The 24,859-nt window shown below is 46.2% G+C and overlaps 5 protein-coding genes across 5 annotated transcripts; 1 reads left to right on the top strand and 4 right to left on the bottom strand.

The window, feature by feature from the left end:
- Window positions 1–282: 282 nt before the first annotated feature.
- On the top strand, window positions 283–1,259 carry ANOM_009308 (peptide alpha-N-acetyltransferase Nat2; the record flags this gene model as incomplete). Its single annotated transcript, XM_015554564.1, has 2 exons — window positions 283–880; window positions 955–1,259. 2 exons carry the CDS (start codon window positions 283–285, stop codon window positions 1,104–1,106), a joined length of 750 nt encoding a protein of 249 aa, XP_015403469.1. The 3' UTR covers window positions 1,107–1,259.
- A 404-nt stretch (window positions 1,260–1,663) lies between these two features.
- Window positions 1,664–5,565, bottom strand: phoC (putative cyclin dependent kinase inhibitor Pho81; the record flags this gene model as incomplete). Its single annotated transcript, XM_015554563.1, has 10 exons — window positions 1,664–1,879; window positions 1,984–2,153; window positions 2,212–4,453; window positions 4,523–4,540; window positions 4,594–4,641; window positions 4,706–4,846; window positions 4,905–4,955; window positions 5,027–5,149; window positions 5,210–5,329; window positions 5,401–5,565. Coding segments are annotated over 10 exons (3,249 nt in total), but the record flags the coding sequence as incomplete, so codon positions are not given.
- Window positions 5,566–7,435: 1,870 nt separating this feature from the next.
- Window positions 7,436–8,686, bottom strand: ANOM_009306 (uncharacterized protein; the record flags this gene model as incomplete). The annotated part of the gene is made up of 1 exon (XM_015554562.1): window positions 7,436–8,686. The coding sequence occupies one exon, from the start codon at window positions 8,684–8,686 to the stop codon at window positions 7,436–7,438; it is 1,251 nt and encodes a 416-aa protein (XP_015403466.1).
- A 2,447-nt stretch (window positions 8,687–11,133) lies between these two features.
- On the bottom strand, window positions 11,134–13,731 carry ANOM_009305 (uncharacterized protein; the record flags this gene model as incomplete). The annotated part of the gene is made up of 3 exons (XM_015554561.1): window positions 11,134–11,692; window positions 11,788–13,332; window positions 13,490–13,731. The coding sequence occupies 3 exons, from the start codon at window positions 13,729–13,731 to the stop codon at window positions 11,449–11,451; spliced, it is 2,031 nt and encodes a 676-aa protein (XP_015403467.1). The 3' UTR covers window positions 11,134–11,448.
- Window positions 13,732–17,680: 3,949 nt separating this feature from the next.
- ANOM_009304 (uncharacterized protein) lies at window positions 17,681–20,503 on the bottom strand (the record flags this gene model as incomplete). The annotated part of the gene is made up of 3 exons (XM_015554560.1): window positions 17,681–18,144; window positions 18,198–20,095; window positions 20,154–20,503. 3 exons carry the CDS (start codon window positions 20,501–20,503, stop codon window positions 17,681–17,683), a joined length of 2,712 nt encoding a protein of 903 aa, XP_015403468.1.
- Window positions 20,504–24,859: the final 4,356 nt, after the last annotated feature.

Raw genomic sequence — 24,859 nt, 5'->3', positions numbered from 1 at the left:
CCGCCGAACATTTATGGACCATTCATGAATAATTTTGCGATCTGCTTGCTGTTTCGGAAAGCCACCACTACAATTGTCCTGGCGCCGCTTTCCTCCTTTCTTATATTTTAGTCACATTAATAGTTCCTTGTCAACCTTATTGACTTGCAGATAGAGCACGGTTGAAATCGTGGGTGCCTTCTTTCTAATTGGCCTGAATAAGCAACCTACGAACCCTGCCAGCACCAATCCATACAATTGCCTGTTGAACAGAAACCTCAGTGTCGTCTATACCCGCTAGTTATGTCTTTGAGGCATCTCACTATATCGCGCTGGCTTTCCCAAGCTTCCGGTCTTGAGTGGCATGTACTGCCATCAAAATTCACCAGCACAAACGCCCACATGTTCCAGCCACCAGCTTCCTTTAGCTCGTTCCGCCGCGCCTTTTCCCTTTCAGCCGATAAAAACAGCTTTCTTTCTAGCCGAATAAGACCTCGGTATGGTAATATGCGGAGCTTCTCTCGTACGCAACAGGCTCCGGTTTTCCGTCGATTCCTTAGCTCATCCAGGTCAAAGAGCGCGTCGCAGTCAGGGCAATCCAGTTCGCTCTCACAGCGGTTAAAGGCGCTTTCTCGGGAGTACGGCTGGTCGGCCTTGGGGGTGTATTTGCTCTTGTCCGCGATGGACTTCCCGTTCTGTTTTGCCGCCGTTCGCTTCCTTGGGGCGGAGAAAATCGGTCATTATGAGCATGTAGTCGTTGAGGCGTTTAAGGGTGCAGTCGGCACTGTGCTTCCCAGTATTCAAGAGGAGCAGTTTAAGGAGGAGACAAATCCTAGGACCGATTCTTCAAAGGGTGATGTGAACGGGAGTACAGTGGAGAAAAAGCTAGATGAAGGGGCGAGTATGTTATCCTTCCTTATATGACTCATCTTAACTCGGATTGTCTGGAGTGTTCACTAACTACTATTTGTGCAGGTCTATGGACACAGGTTGCTCTCGCCTATGCAATCCACAAGAGTCTCATATTCATTCGTGTGCCTCTGACCGCTGCTATAACTCCCAAAGTTGTCAAGGTCTTGCGCCAATGGGGTTGGGATATTGTCAAAGGAAAACCGAAGGGTATGTAATTCGGCCTATTTCTTTTCAAGGACGTAAAATACTGGCCACCTTTCATTTGTTGTATGGGATTTGTGGCATAGCGATGATCAACTATAGATCAGTTTTGTGGTTCAATTGTACATTAGCTGCTATATCTCGATTCCCGGAGTGCATGACCATAGTGTTCCTCTCCACTCGTATGTTTTCCAAATGGATATTTGTATAACACAAATGTGTCAAGTAATGGCCCACAAGAAGAATAAATATCCAAAAAAGAGGAGAAGCAGAGAGTTGGCAAGGTATTATTGAGATAAAAACGGATGTATATCCTCCTCTTTCAGTTTCTTTTTTATTTTTGCCTTTTTTTTCCTTGGTTTGTATGAACCCTCGATGAGACTAGTAGAGGACGACTTGGATGCTTGACAGATTAGTGTGGAGGTGCAAAGCAGCGGCCCAAACCAAAATGCAAAGAAAAGTCAGAAATGCAATAGAGACCCATTATCTACCACGCCATAAAGACCTTAATATATACCTGTTAACAACACCAGAGTTGAATGAGACGATGAAATAGGTATATGAAGACGTCTCACATGTCAATCATATCGTTAAATCTCAGAATACCATTGGCTTTCATCACACCGTTCACGCCATCAGGCATTCGGTATGCCCATTCGGCCACGCCCATCGCGTTCGCTGCTCCTAGAGCTTCTTTATGGCCCGAAGGTTCAACTTCATCAGACGTATCTGCTACAAGTACGAGGCCAAGTTCCTTAATTGTCTCTACAAGAGCAGGCACAACGTTCTGAAGCAGTCACAGAAGCTCCGTATTAGTAGATGACCATAATGCATAGTGTGCCGAGAATGGGGTAAAGCGTCGGGAGACCATATAGGGGTAGAGACACGTACCAATAGGCTGGACCGGCATATCAAGCCCATAAAATTGTTACTTTGCGCTATCCTTGCCGATTCTTTTATGGACATCGATGCACGACCACTACTATTAATGTCTGGAAGTGATCCAACACCTCGGGTCAAATCACGAATTTGGCCTAGATCATTGCAAAGAAGAACAGGATCTAAGAAACGCAAGTTAGCAAACAATGTAATGGGTTTTAGTGCGGCTTTTAGACTCACAATTTGGTTGTTTCCAGTTCAGAGCAACACAAATATTAGAGTTGTATGAGGTAAATACTACTGAGCGCATAAATTCGGGGTTCTGCTCCCGTGATACACGGGCATGGTCGAAAACCACCGTGAGAATGGCATCAGCAAAGCTGTTTACGTCAGCTAAAGATACCATGTTCAGCGCTTGCTCTTCAGCAGCCGAGGGATAGAGTATCGAGAGATTGACATTGACACCAATAGGCAGATGCTGGAGCACCTCCTTGAGCGAGAGGAATGATGATGCTAGCATGCGGTGCGCTTGAGCTAAATCATCAACAGCACGTGTCTGAAGATGCTGAAACAAGTCTGAGCGATTCACACCTTTCTCAACACCGATGACTTGAAACTGAGAGTATGTGAGATGACAGATAGGTAATTCAATGCCATGGTACAGGATTGTAAAACATGGATAAAGTACGGGTATTCTGTCTCTGGTGAGTTGTACGAAAAGCTGCAAATGATCGCCCGACAAGCTCGACCCTGTTACCAGGCCATTGTGTTCTGAGTCGATGGCACTTGTAGCCTTCCAATAGGTAGCAAAGTGCGTTATCTCCAGGGGATCACCGTGGTACGGTTTTATCACTTGAAACCCAAATCGTAGCTGCCCTATTGACCGTAGCCTAGGATCAAATAACGGCAAGCAACACGAGCCAGTGCTAGAGATCTCGGCTCTAAATATAGTTGGTAGGGCAACTGTCTTCGCAATCACTTTCGAGCCGAAAGTGGGAAATATCTCGAAATCCACCGCAAATGTCTCCAGGTTATCTACCTGAAATGAGATCAATCGTGAATCCTCTTGGATGGGGAGCATAATGGTGCGTGGAATCAAGTCGGAAAGTTTCGAGGAAATGGTTAATCGAGCCGCAGGGTGACGACCCGCCTGATCAAAGATAATCGAACCGGAGTTTCCAGTGTCAAAAAGTATTTGCACAAACACTTTCTTGTCCAAAAAGTTATGGCCATAACGACGCAAAGGTATGATTGGTGGCGGGAGAGAAAGGTCGGGTATACCATCCACTACCTCAGTACTTTCGAATGTCGTCGGGGCATCCTCCATATGCGAACCTGCTTCTTGTAGCCTCAAACCGTTCAGAATATCAAACGGCTTTTGCGGTGGGCGAGAATTGCTACGATGCGACCAAAGAAGAAGCATGCATTCTAAGTGACCTTCCCATGCTGCATAATACATTGCAGCGAGGCCCTTCTCGTCTACAACATCGGCGTCAACACCCAATTCAAGAAGAGCGCGAAGACAGTCAACACATCCTTCACTAGCAGCATGAAACAGCGGCGTCCATTGGTACAGTTTGTCTTTCTGGTTCAAATCAGCCCCATGTTGTTTGAGCATCATCAGCAGTTGCGGGGACTGAGAAGCTCTTGCGACCATATGTTGAGGATAGAGGCCTTCTGCATCTGGGAGTAATTGTGCATGCCGTTCGAGAAGCAACTCCACAATCGGAAGCGACCCATATTGGCATGCCAGGTTCAGCGGAATGTGGTCTGATTCAGAAGCTGGATCAATGCGAGCATTGTGGTAAAGAAGTTGTTCAGCACACGCCAGCTGACCTTTGACAATGCTATGAATCAGCGGAGTAAAATTGTCATGGTCCATCACGTCGACAGTGTGAGGACCTGCAGCTAATAGATCCTTCACCATCTCTACCCGGCCGTGTATACATGCATAATGTAGGGGAAGTCTGCCATAAACATCGGACCTTGAGATATCGACACCTGCAGCAAGGCCGGACTTGAAAACGAACCCTCGACCTGAGATGGCTGCTTCATGCAAACAGTTGCGTTCATTGATGTCGTCTTCAGCATAGATATCAACTAATCCGCTTTCAAGAAGCACTGCCAACACATCGTCCGGAAATTCACTGATAGCGGCAAGGAAGGTACGAGTCGCGCGTTCACGAGCATCAAGAGATGATTGCAGCTTCGCGGTCCACTCACGCAATGTCTGAAGATTACCAGCAGTGGCTGATTGCAGGATTTGCAGGTCAAGATCTTCCTCATCGGCTCCAAACGGTTGAACAACTACAGCGCGGTCTACCGGACGAGCAGCATCGAAATGGATGTTCTCACCTTCCGCCCATGCCTCGAGTTCCAGCCGAGCGGTTGTCGCCCGGTCTGATAGATCACGCAAAACGTCGCGATTGAAACAGGGCTGTACTTCGACGGCGCGATGGAGGTATAGCTCTTTCATACGTGACTGATCCAAAGGTCAGTAAGACGGAGAGCGCAATCTGAATGGGGGTATGTGTCCATGAGTAACTCGAACCTTTGAAGTTTTATCCCACTAATTGACATGTTAGCCATCCCGAACCTAGTAAGTCAAAGCGACCCACGAACCTTTTTAAGGATTTTTGACATAGCAGTCTCATTGATCTCGACGAATTGCTTTGTTGAAAATGGTATAATTAGACTCTCCCATGTGCACGATATTCAGAACCAATATGCTTACTTGTAACTTATTCAGATCACCATCAAATTGTTGAAACCCCTCGAATAAGGCAACAAAATTAGCTGGTGCCTTGGAACTGGGTACTGTTCGTGATTGAATGACCCTTTTTTTATCGACTAGCGTTTTCAATCGCAGAGAGAACTATGAGGCTAGATAAGTATACCCAGTGGACCAAAGGGGGTCTAATATGAAAACAAACCTCGGCTTCTTTTTGTAGGTAGAATGTGTTGACTTTTTCGATTTCTCTCTCCTGTATGGGTTGTCAATAAACGCGAACACACCACCCACACCCCTTCAATGCCCTGATTGATGAGCCCATACCAACCGAAAAAAGAACACCTCCTTGTTTGCGCGAAGGGCGGCTTGCGCTTCGGGTACATCTTGAGCTGCGCCTGCGGAGCTTTGCGCGGGGATGGTCGGCGTAGCACTTAATTGCTTTATGAGCTGTCATTTGAACCTTAGCCGCAGAACTCTGAGCACTGCGATCCCTCTCTGGGCACTGACCTTCTTCAGAGCCTTGTAATTTACGAAACTTGCGGCATATTCAGGAAGGTCAAGTTGTCTGCGCTGGATTTGTTTGCCGAACTTCCTATAAGCGGAACGATTAGCCTTGTAGGTTACAGACTGTAGATCGCTAAGGACTGGTTGTATTGTGACATAATTCGTCTTTCACATGGGGAATTATATTCACTTACATCCTGATAGGCTTTTTGGCGAAAGCCGATGCTCTCCTTGCCCCTTGACGCACTCACAAGGCCTAGAGGCTGGAGAAGGACGGAAGTCGGGAAGTAGTACCCAAGACGTTCCAATTGCAATGTTTATAGGGTAAGGGGACAGAGGAAGGGGGGGCGAAGAGGGAAGAGAAGGAAAGTAGCAGCGATCGCTTTTCTTGAATGCTTCAATAGAATGTAGCAGAGGGGGAGGGGCGAGCAGGTGGAAAAAGAGACGTAACCCGAAGTGGGGCGAAAGGGGAGTCAATAAGCAAGTAACAGTCGTTGTAATACTTTATTTTTTGTTGTAGCATGGACGTGTACAACGTAATCGTGAGTAGTAAGTAGGCATGTACTGTCTTGGACACAATAGCTAGCCACAAGACCTAGCCACGACAAAGCACAAGAAGCAACACGAATATTGCTTCAGGGCTCCCTTGTCTCTGTGGATATTGGCAGTTCGTACGGAGGTCCTCGCCTTGTAGCCAGTTGGTACTTAGCATACCTTTCAGGCTATCGCTGCACGCCAACTGTAATTGTTCATTCAACTGGAGTCAGTCACTGGAAGAGAGACCAGTGCGGGGCACTTGACTCCAGTAGACAGCGTAGAAGCCAAGGTGTTAGACGATGGGAGACGAATGAGGGAAAGAGGGAAAGAAAGCCAAAGTCTCCCAACCAATGCCGTCGTTATACGAGTGGTAGCAGGAGTAATAATGCAAGTAGCGAATTAGAATGGAATATCAGAAGGGCAGCATGAACTTGGAACAATAAAGGCTCGTCGCGGGAAAAATCACGTCAGGTTAGAGGTCGGAGGAGCGCGAGTGGGGAGCTCTGGAGAGCTGGACCCGGGCCAATCACCAATGACCATGCGCCCACGTTCCCTTTGTCTTCGGCGCACCAACCATACGCAACACTAACCATCACTGTCACGATTTGGACGTTCAATTCCTAGTACCTAGGTATCCATGTACCCTCTATGTAGTAGTAGTAGTAGTAGTAGTAGTTTTCTTGGCTTTGCTTTCTTCTCCTTCTTCTCACGCCCCTCTCCTCTTCGAGCTCCTTTCCTTGCAGTCATTTGCTCAAGTCATTCAGCAAAGAAAAGTCTCCTTTGTAATGTAAGGATGGCGGACCTAACAATTCTTAACTTCAACTCCGATGTATTAGGAGCAGGTCTATGCGGATAACTAATTGAGGCTGTTGGCCACGACAAACATGAAGTTTTGGAAGAACCTTGTTATGTAGTCGATAATCCTGCTCTAATTGGAGGCAAGGGGCTAAAAGTAAACAAGAAAAAAAGGAAAAGTAATCCACAAAGACTATTGCATCCGAATATAGACAGAGATGCGCGCGATGTACACTATACCAGGTATAATATATCCAAACCCAAGCAAACCTCGGATCAATCAGTAGACTGTAGAGCAGAATAAAGAAGATATCACACAGAAAGAAAGGTAGTAGGTGACCTTGACCCATGCCAGTCACGTAAAGAGATAGTAGGCATGCATTGACACATATAACTGGCACTTGGAAGCGGTCATAAATATACAGATACAAGTATCAAAAGACCAAATAGCAAAGAGGGGCAAGGAGAAAAGCAAGACCATACTGCAAACAAACTCGGGATATAGCTGGGAATGACAATGGGAGACCAAAAGCACAAGAACAGTTCAAATGAAACAAAGAGAAGTCACCAGACCCAAAGATATCACAAGATCCACAAAAGGAAAACAAAACGAGAGCAGAGGAAATACAACCACCATGGAATGTGAAAGATAAATAAGGCAAACAATAGGTTGAAGTAAGAAGTAAAAGCTTACCAGAAGTTTTCCAGTATAACCGAGACTTCATCAAGAGTAGGCATGCGGGTGGTCATCATGAAGTGATGCGTAGGTTGCAGACTTGTGATTCCACTACATTCCAACGGCAACCGTGAAGTGTACAGGGGTCACTGCATCTCCTTATCAAATCGACCGGTTTGGAAAAACACCATCAACCAATCTACAAAAAGATCAGGGCTTTTTCAGAAGTTTTGAGCAATTCCAGCATTTCCTTGTCTGGGAAAGACAGCAGGGTTCTCGATGCGAGTATTGCGCCGTGCCTGAACGTCTCGAATCACAGGCGGACTTCCACCATAGGGACCATCACCATACGCCCCATACTGCGGTTGCATCTCATTATAATACGGGTTATCATCGTAAAAGGGACCGGTAGGATGAGTAGCAGACATGTGACTTTCATCTGAAGCCTCTGAGCGGTTGGCAGCAGAATATGCGGACGAAGCGTTAGACGGACCACGATGTATGTCTGTGGTTCTGTTGTTTGCTGCAGAGACCGGGGCAGCTCCTAGAACGCCGATAGGATCTGTCTCGCCCGCTGCCGGGCCCTCAGAATATTGGATAGTACCATCGCTTGGGGTAGTGACATGATGATAGCCAGGAGCACTTCCTGCCTCGGACATTGCCAGTCCAACCCCAGCACCACTCGACAAATTAGTGGATGCTTTGCGACCAGCTGATGTGGTCCCCCATCCTCGATAACCCGAAGTATCATCCTTGGGCTCGAAAGCACCGCCTCCCATGATAGGTGGAAGAGTCGGGTCATTATTCGGATTAAAACCGTACTCCTCTACTTCCTTCCTCCGTTCCTCTTCTGCTGCTTTCTTTGCTTTCCATTTCCTCCAGAAATACAAAGCAGCTAAGATAATGATTGCTACGGATGCGACCGGTACAACCACTGCAACTGCTATTGTTCCACCAGCCGAAAGCCCAGAGCCACCACCTCCACTTCCACTTGTAGCCGAAGTTGTCGCCGATGATCCAGTTGCGGTAGCGGATATGCTATTGGCTGAATTCCCTGTGGAATGAGTGGGTAGAGAGGTATCGGTAGAGGTAACAATAACAGTCTGTGGCCCTGTGGTACCATCAGTCGCCGACTTCGTGATGATTGACGTAACAACAGGGGGGGTATTGGTGTTGCTGCTTGTGGTCGAGGTTTCTGAGCTCGTGGAAGGGATACTGGTCGTGCTAGTTGTCGGTGGCTGCGTCGTGGTAGTACTAGAAGTCGTTGGCGACGAGGTCGATGATGTGGAAGTCGAGGATGAGGAGGATGAGGAGGATGAGGAAGAAGATGTTGTAGAAGAGGATGTTGTTGGCTCGGATGGGGTTGGCGTTTCGGCTGGTGTTGTAGTTGGCGTTTCTGCGGTCGGTGTGGCGGCTTCGGCAGTGGTTGCCGCTGGCGCCGCTACAAGAGGTTCAGCGTGCCATTCGACCATTTCACAGATATGGAAAATGCAAAACAATGCTATAACGCAGATAATATGGAAAAGGTTCCATCATACCTGCTGAAGATGCGGACATCTCAAGATCTCAACGGGCGACACTTTTCCGAGCCAATTGACGAAAGTTGTCACTCGTCGTACGAGTGACACTTGGCCCTACTGTCGCAACTTTTACACGAAGAGCTCCTCGAAACTCAGACGGAACGTTGACTGGTTAAATTGATAATATTCCTTAAAGGTGCGTGTGTGGCCGGAGGGTCCGTGAGAGATTACCAAGAACTTCAGTGACGGACTGCTCGGGATAATCTCGTAATATAAGTCACAGATATAGAGCAGTCGCAGTAATGTAGATAAATGGTTCGCGTGCGCAATAGAGTCAATGAGATGGTGAGCTAGACTAAGAGGGAACAATCACGTAGAAAGAAGCAATCGTGACGGTCAATCTGCTGGACTTTGGTCAGGGGAAGAAGATAAATTAGTGCGACGGAAAAACGAGCCAAAACCGCCAATGGGGAGGGGAGAAGGAAATCTGTTCTTCTTAAAAGAAATGAAAATGAAAATGAAAATGAAGCAGGGGAAAAAAAATAAAATTGACTTACCCAAGCTGATAAACAGGGTGCCATGGGATGATATGAGGATAGAATGAAACTCAAACAAAATCAGAAGGGTATAAACTGAAGAGATCAGTCAGAGTCAAAGTAGGAAAGGAATAAGAAACAGAAAGTGGAGATAGCTACCTAGAGAAAACGTCGAATGCTGAACCACCACAACTGCAACCGGATGGGAGTGGCACCGTCCGTATTATTGTTCTTAGTGATTACAGACCTTCGGATGCTGAGGTTTTAATCCAGTGAGACAAAACTTTCCCTTGTATGTGTACCATAACTACAAAGTACTACACAATACTGTATGTACACAGTATATCTTTGTATGGTTACTGCCAGGAGAAATTACCAATTACAGTGAACCTGACGAGTGCGGACAGGTAGGGAGGTAAATTCAGCAACGGTCACGGTTCCACTGGCTGCGATCGGCAATTCCCCCACTGCCAGAAAAGCGCCTAAGAGTCTAGCTCATGCTACCAGTAAATTTCATATTCTTCAGCAACAACCGGGTATTTTTGTTAGAGAATGTGGGAATCGAAGGCCCGCATAGCACTGCTTGCAGCCATGTAGCGTATGCACTGTATATACAGAATCTACACAATAAGTGATGCGTGGTTGTTCCTGAACCAGATTTGCATGGGCTAGATCCGGAAGTGTTAGGTATCGGTTTACCAAAAATTACAGGTACTAATTTCCATAAAAATCAGATGTAATAGAGCCAGTCTGTATAGTATTTAGATAATGATAATACGCTTTTTTTTTAACAGAGGGTACATATCTTTCTTTTATTTGTAAAGGCACTTGGGGTATTGCGCATTAATCATACAAGGCTTGATGGAACTTGTTTGTGGTCCCTTCCAATTTCTGCTATATGTATCGATGGAGTGGGATTCATCGCTTTTTAAGTTAACCAGCGATATAAGACACGGAAATGAAAATTTTCTCCCGCTGTATAATTGACCCACAAACACAGTAGTAGTACACGGTAGTGACAGTACATAGTATTAGTGGGAGTAGATGGTGGCAATGTTCAAACAGCGCTGGCCAAGCAAAATCTCCAGCCCCACCAATTTAGCATTCTACTGTATACTCCGTAATATCCATGGAATTGTTCCTCCTTGCGCCAGTGGTGCTCAAAGAGATAAGATGCCTGTTGTCACCTTACCTAAACTGCACATTTTGAACTTTCTCGAGTCCTTTTTACCTGGCATAACTGGCTTTTACCACATATTCTACAATATAATAATCATTCCCCACCCAACTGCACAAGCTGCGGATCACACAACTCTCAATTCAAGGCCAACTGTGGGTTTCCTGTACATCTGAGGTCATAGTCAATATTCCAACAACAACAAACAGGAAATAATAGTAGCAATTCGCTTCGCATTTAAATTTGTCGATTGCTGTTACTTCTTCGCTCTCGAAGGGTCATGGAGAACACGCTGCTCATGCTTACCTTGCGTACAATATAGGATATCTGAGCCAAAATCAACATAAGCGCTAGTCACTCCTTTCAAGAACTAGTCGCACCTAGCCCAAGGTGCTTTGGCATACAATGTGTGAAGTTTCAATCTCTAGCTCGTACTATAGGTGCAGTATAAGTAGTCTAGAAGGGAAACAGCTGGTGCTTATCTTCTGTCACACATAAGTCGGTCGACGGTGTGATCATGTCAATCCAAAACCTCCGTAGTAGTAGGTAGGTAGGTGGAGCAATTACCATGGATGGCAATGAGGAGGGTGGGAGAGGAAACCACCAAGGAAAACAGCGACGTGAGCCGATTCTGTGTCCTCCCGATATCCCACACTGATGAGCAATCAGCGAAGACTCCAGAAGTGAGTAAATCAACAATATTCGCGGCTTGTGAACTGTATGAACGTAGTTGAAGTTCCGACTCTTAGAAGAATCAGGTTAAGAAGAGAAAAAGAGAAAAAGCAAAAAAAAGTTAAACTATCAACTCCTTGTATATTATGTACGCCATTGACGTCAAATGATATGTTAATTGACCCAGCTCTCTCAAAGGAGTACAATGTATGAGGGGATAAACAAGCGATATATCGTAAGATAACATGTAGTCACCTGAAACTGGTGGGCAATGGACGAAATCATTACAGCAACAATCGATAATGAGGTCAGATTGAACCAGTATATGTTTAATTCCGCATATCCCACGTTGGACGAAGGTTAGTGACCAGGTCGTCCTTAGTACCCACAGTTTCAGGAGGAAGGCGGCTGACACGGTACGCACCAGTGCGTATATTCTGCAGATGAGTCGTCGATATTCCGGTCCGGTTACTGCGAATGCTACCAGAGTCGCTTGCAGTCTCGAGGTTCTTGAAACGAGGTGGTGGAACAAAGTCCAGATTATCATATGTACCCGACTTGCGCAATGCATGCCTGGAACAGGGTTAGTCCAAAGTTACGGTCCCAGTGATATCTTGGGTTAGAAAAGGGTTAAGAAAGGGGACAGAAGAAAAGAATATAGGGCTTACGGGCTCGGTATGACAGCAAGGTCATTGAAAGATGAGACAAGAGGAGTGTGAGCTCGCATCGTTGGACTGAACGGTTGCAGCCCCCCAAGAGGTGTCTCCGGGCGGCCTTCCCTCTGGTCTCTATAACTTTTCCCGGGGGCGTAGTCGATAGCTCCCATTAAAGAGTCATCCTTCAACATGTGAGGCGTAGGTAGGAGCTGGAGTGGAGCTGGAGGCGGTGCAGGCTTGCGGATTTTCGGAACACCTGGCAGTCTGCCAGAAGCAGATGAAAAGGCACGTGGGCCCGGGGAGTTGAGTCGATCGGTAAAGCCACCGATAGAACCCGAAGGCATATGTCTACCTCCCCCTTGAAACCGGGGCGGGGCGCGCGGGGGGGGAGTCATAGCCCGACGATTTATTGGCTCAGCAAACGGTGCTGGGACACCGTCGTAGTAATCTCCAGTAGCCGAATCGTAGATATAGTTACCATCGTGATAAGACTCAGGACCATAGTAAGTCTCCCTCCCATTCTTGTTCTCGTCGAAATATTCCTTGTAGAACGATCGGATACGGTTGGCCCGCTGCTCCGGGTTGTCTGACGGATCCTCTGGCGGCAGAGGACGCAACCCTAGTGTCAACCGACGCGTATCGCGACGAGGGTCAACAGCCAACCGTGGCGCTTGTGAAGACTCTTCCGGGGGAGTATCAGGGATAGCTGGGTCAGGGCCCTTGCCATATCTTGGGTCGTTTTCTATCTGATGAATGTTCACGGCTGGGATAATGGGCTCAGGTTCTCCATTATTATCGTAGTCGCTCGCTGCATCGCTCAAAGGAAGAGATATTCTAGGCTTCGGCCTAGGATCTTGTAAAACAGGGTTTAGGCGTTCTTCCGTGCGGTCATGGATGTCGCTATTGCCAAAATTACCGGCGTCTTTGGGGCCATTGTTGGCAGGTGTAATCGACTCTTTAGTATTATGAGTTCCCGGGATGAGAACAGGGCTAGGGCTCCTGGGCAACTCGAATTGAAAGCCATGATCCGGTTGTACAATAGGATCAACTTGCATGTGTGCGCCATCATTGCCGGGAGATATATATAGTGGTGGACTGGATCGTGACATCCTTTGAGCGTTTCCCAATAAGCCTTGCTTCATATCATCACCGAGGGCGGCCTTTCTAGTTGATCCAGTAAAGCTTGATGCATCATCTTGAGCCCCTCTTGACTGCGATCTGACAGATGCATTGTCACCTAGAAACGAGGTCGCGTGCCGATATTTATCATCGCCGCCTATAGATCTGGACAAGGAATGCAGCGAATCCCGGGAGCCGTGCAGGCCTGGGGGTAGTAGGTAAGGACTCGGGCCAATATCCAATGAGATGCCCTTGTTGTGATTGTAACTCCCATTGGACTTTTCAGTCTGCCGCATCGCTTTTCCTCCACTCGTGGGCTCCAGATCCAAGCCGAAATCAAGCGATCTATGCTTGTCATTGGCATCTTCGTTCCGGAGCTTCCTCACATTTCTTCGATGTAGATAAATTAGGACGATTACGGCACAAAGTATCGGAACCCTATACTTCAATCAATTACCATCCCATATACAGATCCATGCGGTTTTCAATGAGCCAAAACTTTTTCTTTCTCTCTCTCTCTTTTTTTTATTTTTATTTTTTTTTCCAAGGTGTGGGAGGAGGGGGCTTGTGGAATCAGAAGGGAATCCCGACATACACTGCTCCCAGCACGACAGGTAGAGTCGTCGTCGTAGTCGTGCTAGTAGGTTTCTCGCATTTACTTGAGGTATCTCCAGATGAACAGGTCTGACTAGGGTCGGAATCCCTTTTCACAAATGTTGGTGTTTCTGGCACAAGATATGGTAGTCGATGACGAGGTACTGTATCCGGGCGACGTGGGGGGGATCGAACCACCATATGAATGTCATGGTGAGCTTGGTGTCGGTGGTGATAATGCATGATCGCCCGAAGCCCAGGTGCGATTGGGGCAACAGGCGGACTCAAAGGGTATGACAACACCAGATAGTACTACCCTTAGTCGTGCTTCATGTGTCCTTGGAGACCAGACAATATACGGCAAAATCACCTGGATACTTGTGCACGTGAGTCATGAAAAACAAAGATTGAACAAGGCAAGATATCAGCGAGTAGAAAATATGATCAGTCGCATATATTAAGAGATGGCAGTTCTTAATAGAGTGGCTGACAGAGAACGACGGAATCAACGCCGAGAACACACTTGTTGCAAATGAATGAACAGAAGCGGGTAAGCTCCCTTAAACGAATGGCGGCCAGTGGCCAGGAAGGGCAATAATGAATGTCTATGATCTTAGTGAGGAGATCGCAGTTTGGAAAATGACAACAGGGAATGAAGAAGAAGGAAGGGGAGAAAAACAATAAATCGCAAAAACGAAAGAAGGAGAGGTCGAAGAAAAAAGCAAAAGGACAAGAAGGGGGAAAGTCAGAGAGAGAGAGAGGGTGAGCGTAAGAAAGAATAGGTAGTTAGTAGCGGTCTAGATGGCCTGTTTTGTTCTGTACCTACAGTAGGTTGTGGGGAAACACTATTGGGGTGTATCATCGAATAAGACAAGCGACAAATGGTACTGTACTGTCACTCGAAACATAGGTTATTAGCCAGGTACTAAATCTACTAAGGTCAGGCTAAGTTTCATCCCGTCGCAATGATCAGGAGAACAGTGCTAGTAAACAGTACAGCCTCTGTGTAATTGAAGCTAGTACCACTCCGTACCACTACTTACATACGGCTTACGGGTCCCCCTGAATCATAGTGGTCCGGGCCATCATCAAGTAATGAAAAGCGGAGTCAAGAGCCATAGGGCAACAGTGTACTCCGTATAGATGAAACCCCTTAATAGAACCCTTGTCCATCGATTGTGTTTTACTATGGTTACATACTTGCCTCTAGAAGCTACTTCGTCCTGATAATCAATTTTAAAGGTTCTCTGTGTATATGCTGTTCCTGGAGAGCGCTGTATCTACATCGCTACATGCGTTGGTATTGAACATTGAGGTGCTTGTATCTAAAATAAGCGATCCCCTGAGTAAAAAATTCGGGAAAAGTGGGGATGCCAAGATTTTTTAGCGTCAGGAACCCGCTCTACTTTTGGCCAATATTATAACTGATTTGAAGCTGGCCCCCTTTCGGCGCCTGCCCCACCTATCACAAGTGGTACGAGGCCTGGTATGTACTCCGTATATTGTACATACTCGGTACGTCCTACTCCGTGCCTACTACTAGTAATATGTAGTACCTCAGTATCTTGTCGTACCTGATTAGCTAATGACTCCAGATAACTTAGTTATAACTAGTTCAAACTAACTATAACTATCTCTGTCCAACCAAATCGCCTGCTCCGTGCTTATCGTTGCTAACGTTTTAGGCCCCGATCACGCTACCCACTTTTACTCGGGAGTACATATTACCAGCCTTCTGTTACTCTCCAAGTAGTACACATTAGGCGAAGGAATCCATGTATAGCCGTCTCTTAGTTTCGTCCTCATATCATTCAGTACTAATAAGGGCAAGACAACGGCGCACCCTGCTACTTGAAAGGTATTGTTGTGTTGACCTGTCGCTTCAGCTGCTCAACTGCCTTGCAATGCGGAGTATATATACCGAGTAGTTATTCGCTATCTATCGCCAGCCACTCACTTTACTAAGCAGCCACAAGCAACTCCCGCTACGAAGGCAGGTTGAAGATGGGGGCGGAGAGAAGGCATTTGTTGAACACCATACTTACCTCCTTAGAGTAATACTGGACTTGCTAGTAGTACGAGATTCGACCGTCTCACAAACAGCTAATGAGCCCAGAAGGACATTCACAAGTTTGCAGGATCCTTGCCGGCGAGTATGTATGTGCCGACAACAGCACGGGGGAGCGACTACCCTACTATCTGCTGCATCTGATATTACACCAGGGTAGACCTGAGCTGACTTCCATTGCAAAATACCTTTCATATTGAAATAGTCTCTTTTTTAGTTAGTCGACCATGAGATTGGGGCTCGGGAATTGATCCATTCTACGTATTCCCGGGCATTTCACGTCGCGAAACGTCCCTAGAGGTCTTGTTGATTATATTGTGTGTTCTACTCCTAGACCTCTGATAAATTATATATATATCTCAAGGTCTCGCAACAAAACACTAACTGGCTATGTCACTCCATTGCCATGTTTTCTGTCGATTTATTTATCAATGGGGTGGTAAAAGTTGTTTGTTCGCTGCTCAGTTTGTGTCCAGTCTCGTAGCTTCCACACCTGCCAGGGGTAGCAAATATACAGCGTATTTGTCACTAGTTCATTCATCTAGTCTTTCATAAAGCCCACAGAATAGGGCAATGGCCCCACAACTGCTATTCTGTATACAACAATAGAGCTGACAGGGTTTCTCTCTACAACTTCATTTAGTTGGTATTTTCTCAGAAGACCTAAATCTTGCTAGCTAGATAAGGGCAGGGATGTCTGCTGGTATTATGCAAGTACTTTCAGCTTTCGTGTTAAATGGTATTTTGAAAATGAACACTATCCACCGGTTGTTGTTCGAAAAGCGGCGTAACTACGTTCATAAACCGAGAAACCGACTTGTACATGCCGAGAAGTAATAAGGGAAAATGATATACCGATAGTGACTTTGAAGGATCAATTCACCAAGGGACTCGTCTGCACTTGCGAATCGGCCTAGTCTGGTAAACCCTGTCCATGTTGGGTCGAACATCTGTATAACATACCGCCCCATCTTGCTGTGCTTGTTCATGACTGTATATCCAATTGCTCTTTTTGAGAATATTCATGGGTGTAGCAAGGAAATAAGGTCGAGCCCGTTCTAATGTATAAAGAACTTTCTTTAAGAGATTAATTCCCCAGGGCTATAGTAATGAGCGTGCTGACTAGTCTTGATCCAAAGTATTGAGAAATGCGTTCTACGGGGCATCATAAGTCTATACACCTCTGTTTGTGTTAGGCATCTCCTATGGTAAAAGCGCTGTTACACGCTGTTACATTCTCCACCTCCCTCTTTATAAAGCCCTCTCTCTCCCCCTTTGCTCTTTTCTAGATGCTTATGGGGTCATCCTATGCCTTGCTGTGTGGACAAATTTCATGTTGGAAACCGTCTGATTACCTGCAAAATCAATTTATAAGTTACAACGACCCTGCTGCTTATGGAATCATTAAGCTTTTAAATTTCTCACAAAGTGATGAGAACGATTGGAATATTTGACTTGTTGACATTAGTTAATCTTTCCCAAGTCTTCATCTAGAATTGACATGGTCTTCATGATGTGTCATACACGCCATTATCCATATTTCCATCCCTTCCACCTAACCCTCGCGACCTTCAACAACATATCCGTACACTTTCCGAGTTGTAAGCAAAAGAAAAAGAAAAAGGAGGCAAAGTTAAAAGAACAATCGATGGAAACGGGGAAAAAAAAAAGAAAAAAGAACCAGCGGGCTACCAAGGTAACAAATGTCAGCCATGAATCTAAACTAGAAAATCAGTAAGACAGTTTTCAAAAAAAGAAAGAGAATAAGAAGGATCCAACATTGCAATGCTCTCACAAGGGTCGCCAAGGCATACAACGCAACGCTTCCAGGGGAAATATACACCAATGAGCACACTTGTACACAAGAAATCTATTCAAATAGAGAAACAGTCTCTTGAAAGACGAACTTTCTCGATGAAGAATGGCAAGAAGACCAAAGAAAAAGGAAAAAGGAAGAGGCTATTTAGAAGGGAATTGTCAGAGTTGACACTATATCAGGTGTCCTCTTGCACGTTAGTCGTATGATAAAGACTTGAAACTTTTAAAATCGAAACAAAGAGATGTTAGAGTGAGGCTTGGAAGGTGGAGCACATCATGATAAGCAGAAAACTCGATGCATGCCTGTTAAGCAATGCAGTGCCTCTCAAAAGTCGAAACATCATCATTAGAAGATTGACTGAATATCCGGCTGAACGGAGGGACAGAATGATGCATGCTCTCATCGGACTCAGGTGCGACTCCCTCAGCCCTGCGAATTACTTCCTTGAGAGCACGGGTTACAACACCGGCTCGGATAACGAGGTCACGAAGGGACTGTGTATCGAAGGGGAGTTTTTTTGACCTGGGGGGTTGACAATCCATGAAGGATGAATCGCGAGATATTCGTTGCTGGTAGATCAAATCTAGCACCGAATTTGCCTTGACAGGGGTTTCCTTGTGATCAGAATCGGCAGTGATTTGGGTTGGACCTAATGGCTCAGAGAATGAAGCTCTCCAGGACTCTCCACTGGCTCGTTTGAAGGGTTCGTTCGTTTTGGCCGATTCTTCCTCAGAATCGTCAAAACTGAAGGTGAGAGAGGACGGGGAGCCTGGGGGGAATGGCTATGTTCTTCATCATCAAGGGTGGCCAAGTTGACAATACCCTCTGCTTCTTTCCACAGTTCATTAGATGGTCCACGTACAATGTTCAAGAAACTAGCTTGACGGCGAAGGCGTTTGAGTTCTTCAACTAACAGGGTCAGCTCTTGAACCTGTCCAAACTGTCCATGAAGACTGGCTTGGCGTTCCATGATAGCCTGAGGGACTACCATGCTGCGCCGGGCAACGTTCTTGCTCGCCCGTATGCTCTCGCTGATTGTACTCTCGTCCGCATCCTCAAACTCGAAGTCACTATCCCAGTCTTCACTAACACCCTTGCTGCCTAACCCCCAAGTGCCAAACTTGCCTGATGTTTGCCGTGTCTCGTTGGTAGCTGGATACTCTCTCGATACCGGGACGCTTTGGCTCCGAAGATGCAAGGTATTTGGTGCTTTGCGGCCCGGTGCTCGACTACCTCGGAGCCCAGGCCCATGTTTTCCATGGACCGTGCGGGGACGTCCATCGGGCCCAGAAACTTCGCGGTCACTCCTGGGTTGTTCAGACCAGTCAAAAATATTCATCCTGGGGCAAGATTCAAGCATCTCATTTGTAACGCTGCGCGAATTGGATTTCGTTAAATCGAGAGGAATATCTGACCTGCCATGAGCGAGCAAGAAATCACGGCTAGCATAGTCCCCCTCGAAGTTATTCAAAGACATTCTTGGATATTTCGACTGTTCGTCCAGTTTAACCAATTCTCCAGGTAATGCAGCTACCAGGCTATGGGTGTCTTCATCATCCGTCAAATCGGATGGGAATGATATTCTACTTTCCTCTTCATGCATATATTTTCCCTGAGGGCTAGGGAGAGAGACAGGAACGGATGTTAGCATAAGGTTGGAACGATTGTGACTGTCGTCAAACGGCTGAGAAGCGAAAGTATAATGCGAGGCGAATTGCTTGACATGTAAGGACCTTTCGTCCGCATTGCTGAGTGGTGGATCTCTGTCAAAGATGGTCTCTACCCGAGGAGAATGCAGGCCTGAATTGCTGCTAGTGGTGATATGTGTGCGGATCGAATCGAAAGCGGTGTCGCTCAAGAAATCGGTCTCGTCCTCCTCACCCGAAGTGAAAATACGAGTATCGTCAGAGCCAATAACAGTTGAGGCAGGATCAGATGCGGCAATTGAATGTCGTTTCGGCCGCTGACGGATTGGGCCCTGCAAGACGGACAAAGCCACACCATCTGAAGTAAGTGGACGTTGCCCGGTCTCTCGCAGATATCCAATATCGACGCGAGAGGATGAGATAGCCTTTTTGCAGCTGGGACCCACGAACCCAGGCACTATAAATCCATCGGCTCGCGAGGCAATTAGAGGCCGGCGGAAGATGTTTGGGTCTGTGATGTTGCGTCTTGCACGCGATCGTGGCGACAGCAAGATGGCTCCTTCCGATTTCGCAAAAGGGGGAAGAGAGGCCGAAATTGCCCTCATCTTAGGACGGGCAGGTGCCGTACTGAGGGGCTTGTGAAAATCCGCTTTGTCTGGGGCTGATATTGGTGAGTCGGAGTCATGTGAAACTGATATGGATGGCTGGCGATGATTTTCCTCTGGTGTAAGGGATGTGTCTAACGTTCGGGAAGTATCATTCGGCTTGAACGGATCACGGAACTGCACTGGAGAGGTAGGCGTTGTCTCCGGCGAACTAGCCCCTGTAGAAAACTCCTTGTTTGTAATTGAATTTGCTAGAAGAAGAGCTGGAATAGTATCCGTAGATGGGAGAATTCGCCGTAGTCCATGCTCTTTTGGCTTGGTTGCAGTTGACAGCCTGCGTGCCAGCCTGTCCGGTATCACATCGTATGTGGCAGTTAAATAGGGCTGCCAAGATATATCAACCACAGAGGATTCTCTGGTAGTAGGAAGCAATGGTGTATTCGCAAGAAGACTGGGCTCAAAGTTTAAACTATGAGTTGCCTTGTGTCTCAGTTGCTCAGACCGTTGATGGCTTGTGGCTGGTCTACGAAATAATGTTGTTGAAGAGGGCGAAGGCGCGTGCGCAAATTGAAAATGAGCGCTTGAAGGTTGTGATGGAGGCCGCTTGACGAGTTTGTTGGGTGCTCGGCGCTGACTGGAGGGGCGCGAATGGGTAGGGCTTGTGGGTTCGTTCGATGTTGGAGAGGTAGGACTTTGGCATGAGCTCCGGTTCCCTGGCTGAAACGACAGCCGTCGCACCCAAGAGGAAGACGGCCTTCGGGTATGCAAAGCCGTTGAGGAGTCTTCGTCGACTCGTAGTGGAGGGTTTGATAGAGTCTGACCACGACGCCGCAGTATAATCCCTGCAAGGGATGATTTTCTCCTGTGGTTTGGACATTGAGAGTGGTTCCCTGCGGCAGAATCGCCCCCACTCGCATAGAAAGCCTTGAAATGCGAGGCAGACCTTTTCTCTACTGTCGTTAATGCGGTGGAAGGGCCTGATTGTACGTCGTTGTCTAGCGGCGATCGAGGAGGGTCTGTCGCGCGCGCGCGCTGATCATACAGAGGGAAGGTCTTTTTTCGGAAGCGCGCCGGCTTGGGAGAATCTCGATCTACGCGACCGAGAGCAAAACCAGTTGCTGCAATACCAACAGTGCTGATTGCACAAAGCTGCGTGCTAATGTATTAGTTAAGAACATTCGCAAAGTACCCAAGCTATGAGTGATTATCGGTGTAAGTGCTTCACAAGAAAGACAGCAGTCCAGGGGATAAGAAAGGTGTTCAAAGGGGCGAAGAAGGAAATTGAAAGAAGAGAGCTCACAGTTGATACATGCTCCATCCTTAAAAGGCGCCGAGAATAGTGTCAAGCACCATGAAGCTCAAAGTGGCAACATCGATATTACATGTAATTGATGTCCCATCTGCATTATTATGCACGAGGAGGATCAGCTGGCTTAGCAAATCTAGATTGGGAGCATTTCAGAAAATCGAGGTGGTTTGAAAATTCTAGCCAGACGTTGTAGATAGGATATTATCACGGGTACGGTTGGAGGTGTTTTGGATGTCAAGCACAGTAAAGTCGATGTGCCTTTAGAGTGAGGGGAGCGGCGCGTGGCTGTTGGGAGAAAGGAATGCGAGGACAGCAATAAAGAATATAGTAAAGGAATGGGGAGTAAGAGAATATCAGAGCTGTGGCCAAGTATCGAGTAAAGTCAGAGTAAAAAAGGAAATAATTATCCAAAGGCAGCTAGAAAGTGGAAGGCAGTAGATGAGAAACAGCAAAGGAATAATAATAATAATAAAATAAAAACAACAATAACAAGAGGCTATTGATCAACAAAGGCCTGAGGAGTGGGACACACGGTCACTCTCTTTCCCACCCACGGGCGATGTTCTTCTGGTTCTAGTTTAAAGGAATGGATCACGCTAGGAGAGTGTCCACCCCCAGCACAACACCCACACCACCCGGCAAGGTAAATTCGTTCAATATACCACAATAGGGAGAAATATCAATGAAGGGCGGAGAGATATTTTCAGTTTACAGGAATAACAATAATTAGACGTACTATACAACTTTATGCCTTTTGATCTTAGGAAGAAGAGGGAGAGAAAGGGGGGAAAAAAGAAAGAAAGAAAGAAAGAAAAACCCCAGACTGGATATGAACTTGGAGTAGGTATTGATATGTATTTTTTTCTTTTATATTTTCATTCTCCTTCTCCCTCATACCAGAGGTAAGGCATCACCCAAAGTTCAAAAACCAGCTGCCAGTCTAGCAAATTAATTATAGATATGAACATAAATGTCAAACCAAATGCCTTGTTCTCCTAACCACCCTCTTATGAAAGAAACAGTGACAATCAGCAATGCATAACTATAGAATATCTCCAATGAGTGTGTAATAGCCGCAGTATTAATTAGAAGGAACCTATTAGTATCCTAAATCAATCAAAGGATAAGAATAGTGACTTGTGACTGTCCATCATTAGCTGCAGAGAGGGGCAGACACCTGAGAAAGCAAACAAAGTTACAAATTCAAATCTTAAGGGATTCACTAGATCCTTGGATCCCTGTTGAGGTCTAATTAATTAAACAAGGGATTTTCAGATTTCTCACCCTTCCCCTGTTATTGTCATCATCCCTTACGGCTTGACTATTGGTCCAGAACATCGAACCTACTAAAGCTAGATAGGCGCTTTGATATATAGTTAACTGACCAGCTAAATTAGACCTGTGAGAAGGAGATAAGAATAGATCATTAGTATTGTCCCTGTCCAGAGTTCCTAGTGCTGCGGATGTACCAGCGCTGGCTAGAATGAACTCCTATACAGAATAAATAAAAGATTATATGACCAGGGAAGTAACACTATACAGCGAGGCTCACCCCCACTTCGAAGGTTAGTAATAAGGGTAGATTCGGAGCTCATTTCCTCCCTAGCTTGCCGAAAAGCAAATTCTTACAAAGAAAGTTAAGATGCCCTTTGACGAGATCATATCTTAGATCGTAAGGCGGTGATCGAACGCTACTAGGTACGGGCTACTTCGGTCGAAACCACTCATTCAAACTGGGATACCCACCGGTTACCGATGTTTGGCTTCCAGGGATACTGAAGGGGACCGCTCGGAGTAGACGGAATATTCTGGACTACTAGATCCAGGAAAATTCCTCTCTCTCTCTCTCTATTTGATTTTATTTTCTTTAACAAAAACTAGAAGAAACATTTCCCATTCTTTCCAAAGAATGGCGACAGAAAGGGGAAAGGATCTCATACTCACCGCGCTTGTCACTTTTCCGATTAATTTCTGTTTATTAACCATAGCGAAGATCGAGAAACGAGCACCTATAGAAGAAGCTTCAACTAAAGGTGAACCTCCTCCGTGTAAGTAGAAAGGGAGGCCATGACGAGGCTTTGTGTCTTTCAAGTGTCAAAATGCCGGGCCAACGGTACGCTGGTAAGCTTATTTTGGAGGACCAGAAGCAGATCGGAAATGATAGATCTAATTTTCCAGGAAGGGAACGTGGCCTGCGAGTTTCTTGAATGGTAATAATTCCGACCTGAACTGTCGGTGGACGAAGTGGGGCCCGCTAAGAAAGTGTAATTAAATAAATAAAGACAAATTCATCTCGGCAAAGGAAAAGAGAGGGAGAGCTGAGAAATATACGGAGTACTCCGTATGTATTACGGGATTATGAATATGCAAAAATTGACTACCGCTATCTTCAGCATGATAATCCACTTACCTAGGTACAACTCTTTCCCCCCTTTCCTTTTTAACCCTTGTAGTCAAATATTATCAGTAAGCAGAAGTCCCGCGGTGTTCCATTACCACCTGCACCCGTGACCTAGGGCGTGGGCGGTTGTTCCAAGGAAGAAAGCGCCGCTCCGTCACTTTGATTGGACCAGCACTTATTTGATCCAGGACCCGTACCTAGGTAGTAGTTTTTACTAGGTACCAGCTCTAGTGAACGACTTGCTTGTAGGTAGTATCTATGATGTAACCCATCTCTGGTGTTTTCCGCTATTTATTGCTTGAACTCTCCATGTGTTTCAGTTTGATCCCTTGTTTAATCCCCTTGCTCTACTACTAGTACCCCGTACCGTCGGATCCTTCTTGAAACTCCCCAAGGCAGGTACACTTGCATCCCTTGCCTAGGCCCACTGCTAGACAGCGTACAAGTATATCCTCGCAGTAGGGACCGCTTGATTACCCAGCGACCTTATAGATACATGCGCGTTGTGTGGTTGATAACTTGGGATGATTTACTACTCGTAGTTGAGAATTTGCCATCATCGAATATCTAGGGATTCCCCCTTTATTTCCCGTTCTTTCTTCCATCTCCATTGCCAGGTTCACGCAATTTTCTACAACAATACTGATCATAGGAGATTCAATCTCATGAATCCCTGCGATGCCCTATCAAACTTGTCCGACTCGACCGACACATCTAGTATAGACCATATTGCTAACCACCTTCTGGAGAGCGGATCAAAGTGGCTACGGCAAGGTGTTTGGTATATAATAGCTTTCTCAGTTCTGATGCTGGGTTAAAGGTACTTTGTCGCGTGCCTCGCCTCGCCTTTCAGTCAACTACCTACTGGATAGAATGATTAGGGATAGAAGGCCTGCAGTCCTGTCCCCAGTTTTTCTTGGAATTTCCTGGGCTACATTACATACAGGAGGCCCTATAGTTTGTATACGCTGCCCCGCAGAAGTTCGACGGTTGCCAGTTTCCAGTTAGATTAGCTTGTAGCATTAGAAACATCTTAATGGTTTACTACTGTAATCTGACTTAAGTGTTATCCATAATCATCATCATCATTATCTTCTTCTTCTTCTTCTTGAGTTATCCTTAGGAGATAGGTCGGTATCCTCTTGGTGGAAGAAATGACCTCTTTTCTATCAGGCCCCATATATGATATGAAAAGAATTGTCATAGATAGCTAATTGATTAAAAAGGGGTAAAACCAAAGCCTTCAGAGTAAGTCTACTAGTATCAGTGGCATATGAGATACAGTAAGTACGTAAACCTAACACTTGGTATAGGCATCCAGTCTGCCCGGAGTGACCTCTATGGAGGCGGGAGCGGGGAGACTTCTGTGAAAGATCAACCAATCCAGAACGGCGTCGGCTCCACTCCGCCCCTCCGCCAAAGTCACTTCAGCCAGAGCCGAAAAAAGAAAGAGAAGACACTCTATGATATTCTATAGGGTCACATAATCGCTCGGTGCTACAGCTCAACTAGTGTTCCTTTTC

The sequence above is a fragment of the Aspergillus nomiae genome, assembly GCF_001204775.2.
Source record: "Aspergillus nomiae NRRL 13137 chromosome Unknown contig00336, whole genome shotgun sequence".
NCBI lineage: Eukaryota > Fungi > Ascomycota > Eurotiomycetes > Eurotiales > Aspergillaceae > Aspergillus > Aspergillus nomiae.
This window is presented reverse-complemented; position numbering and strand designations above follow the sequence as displayed.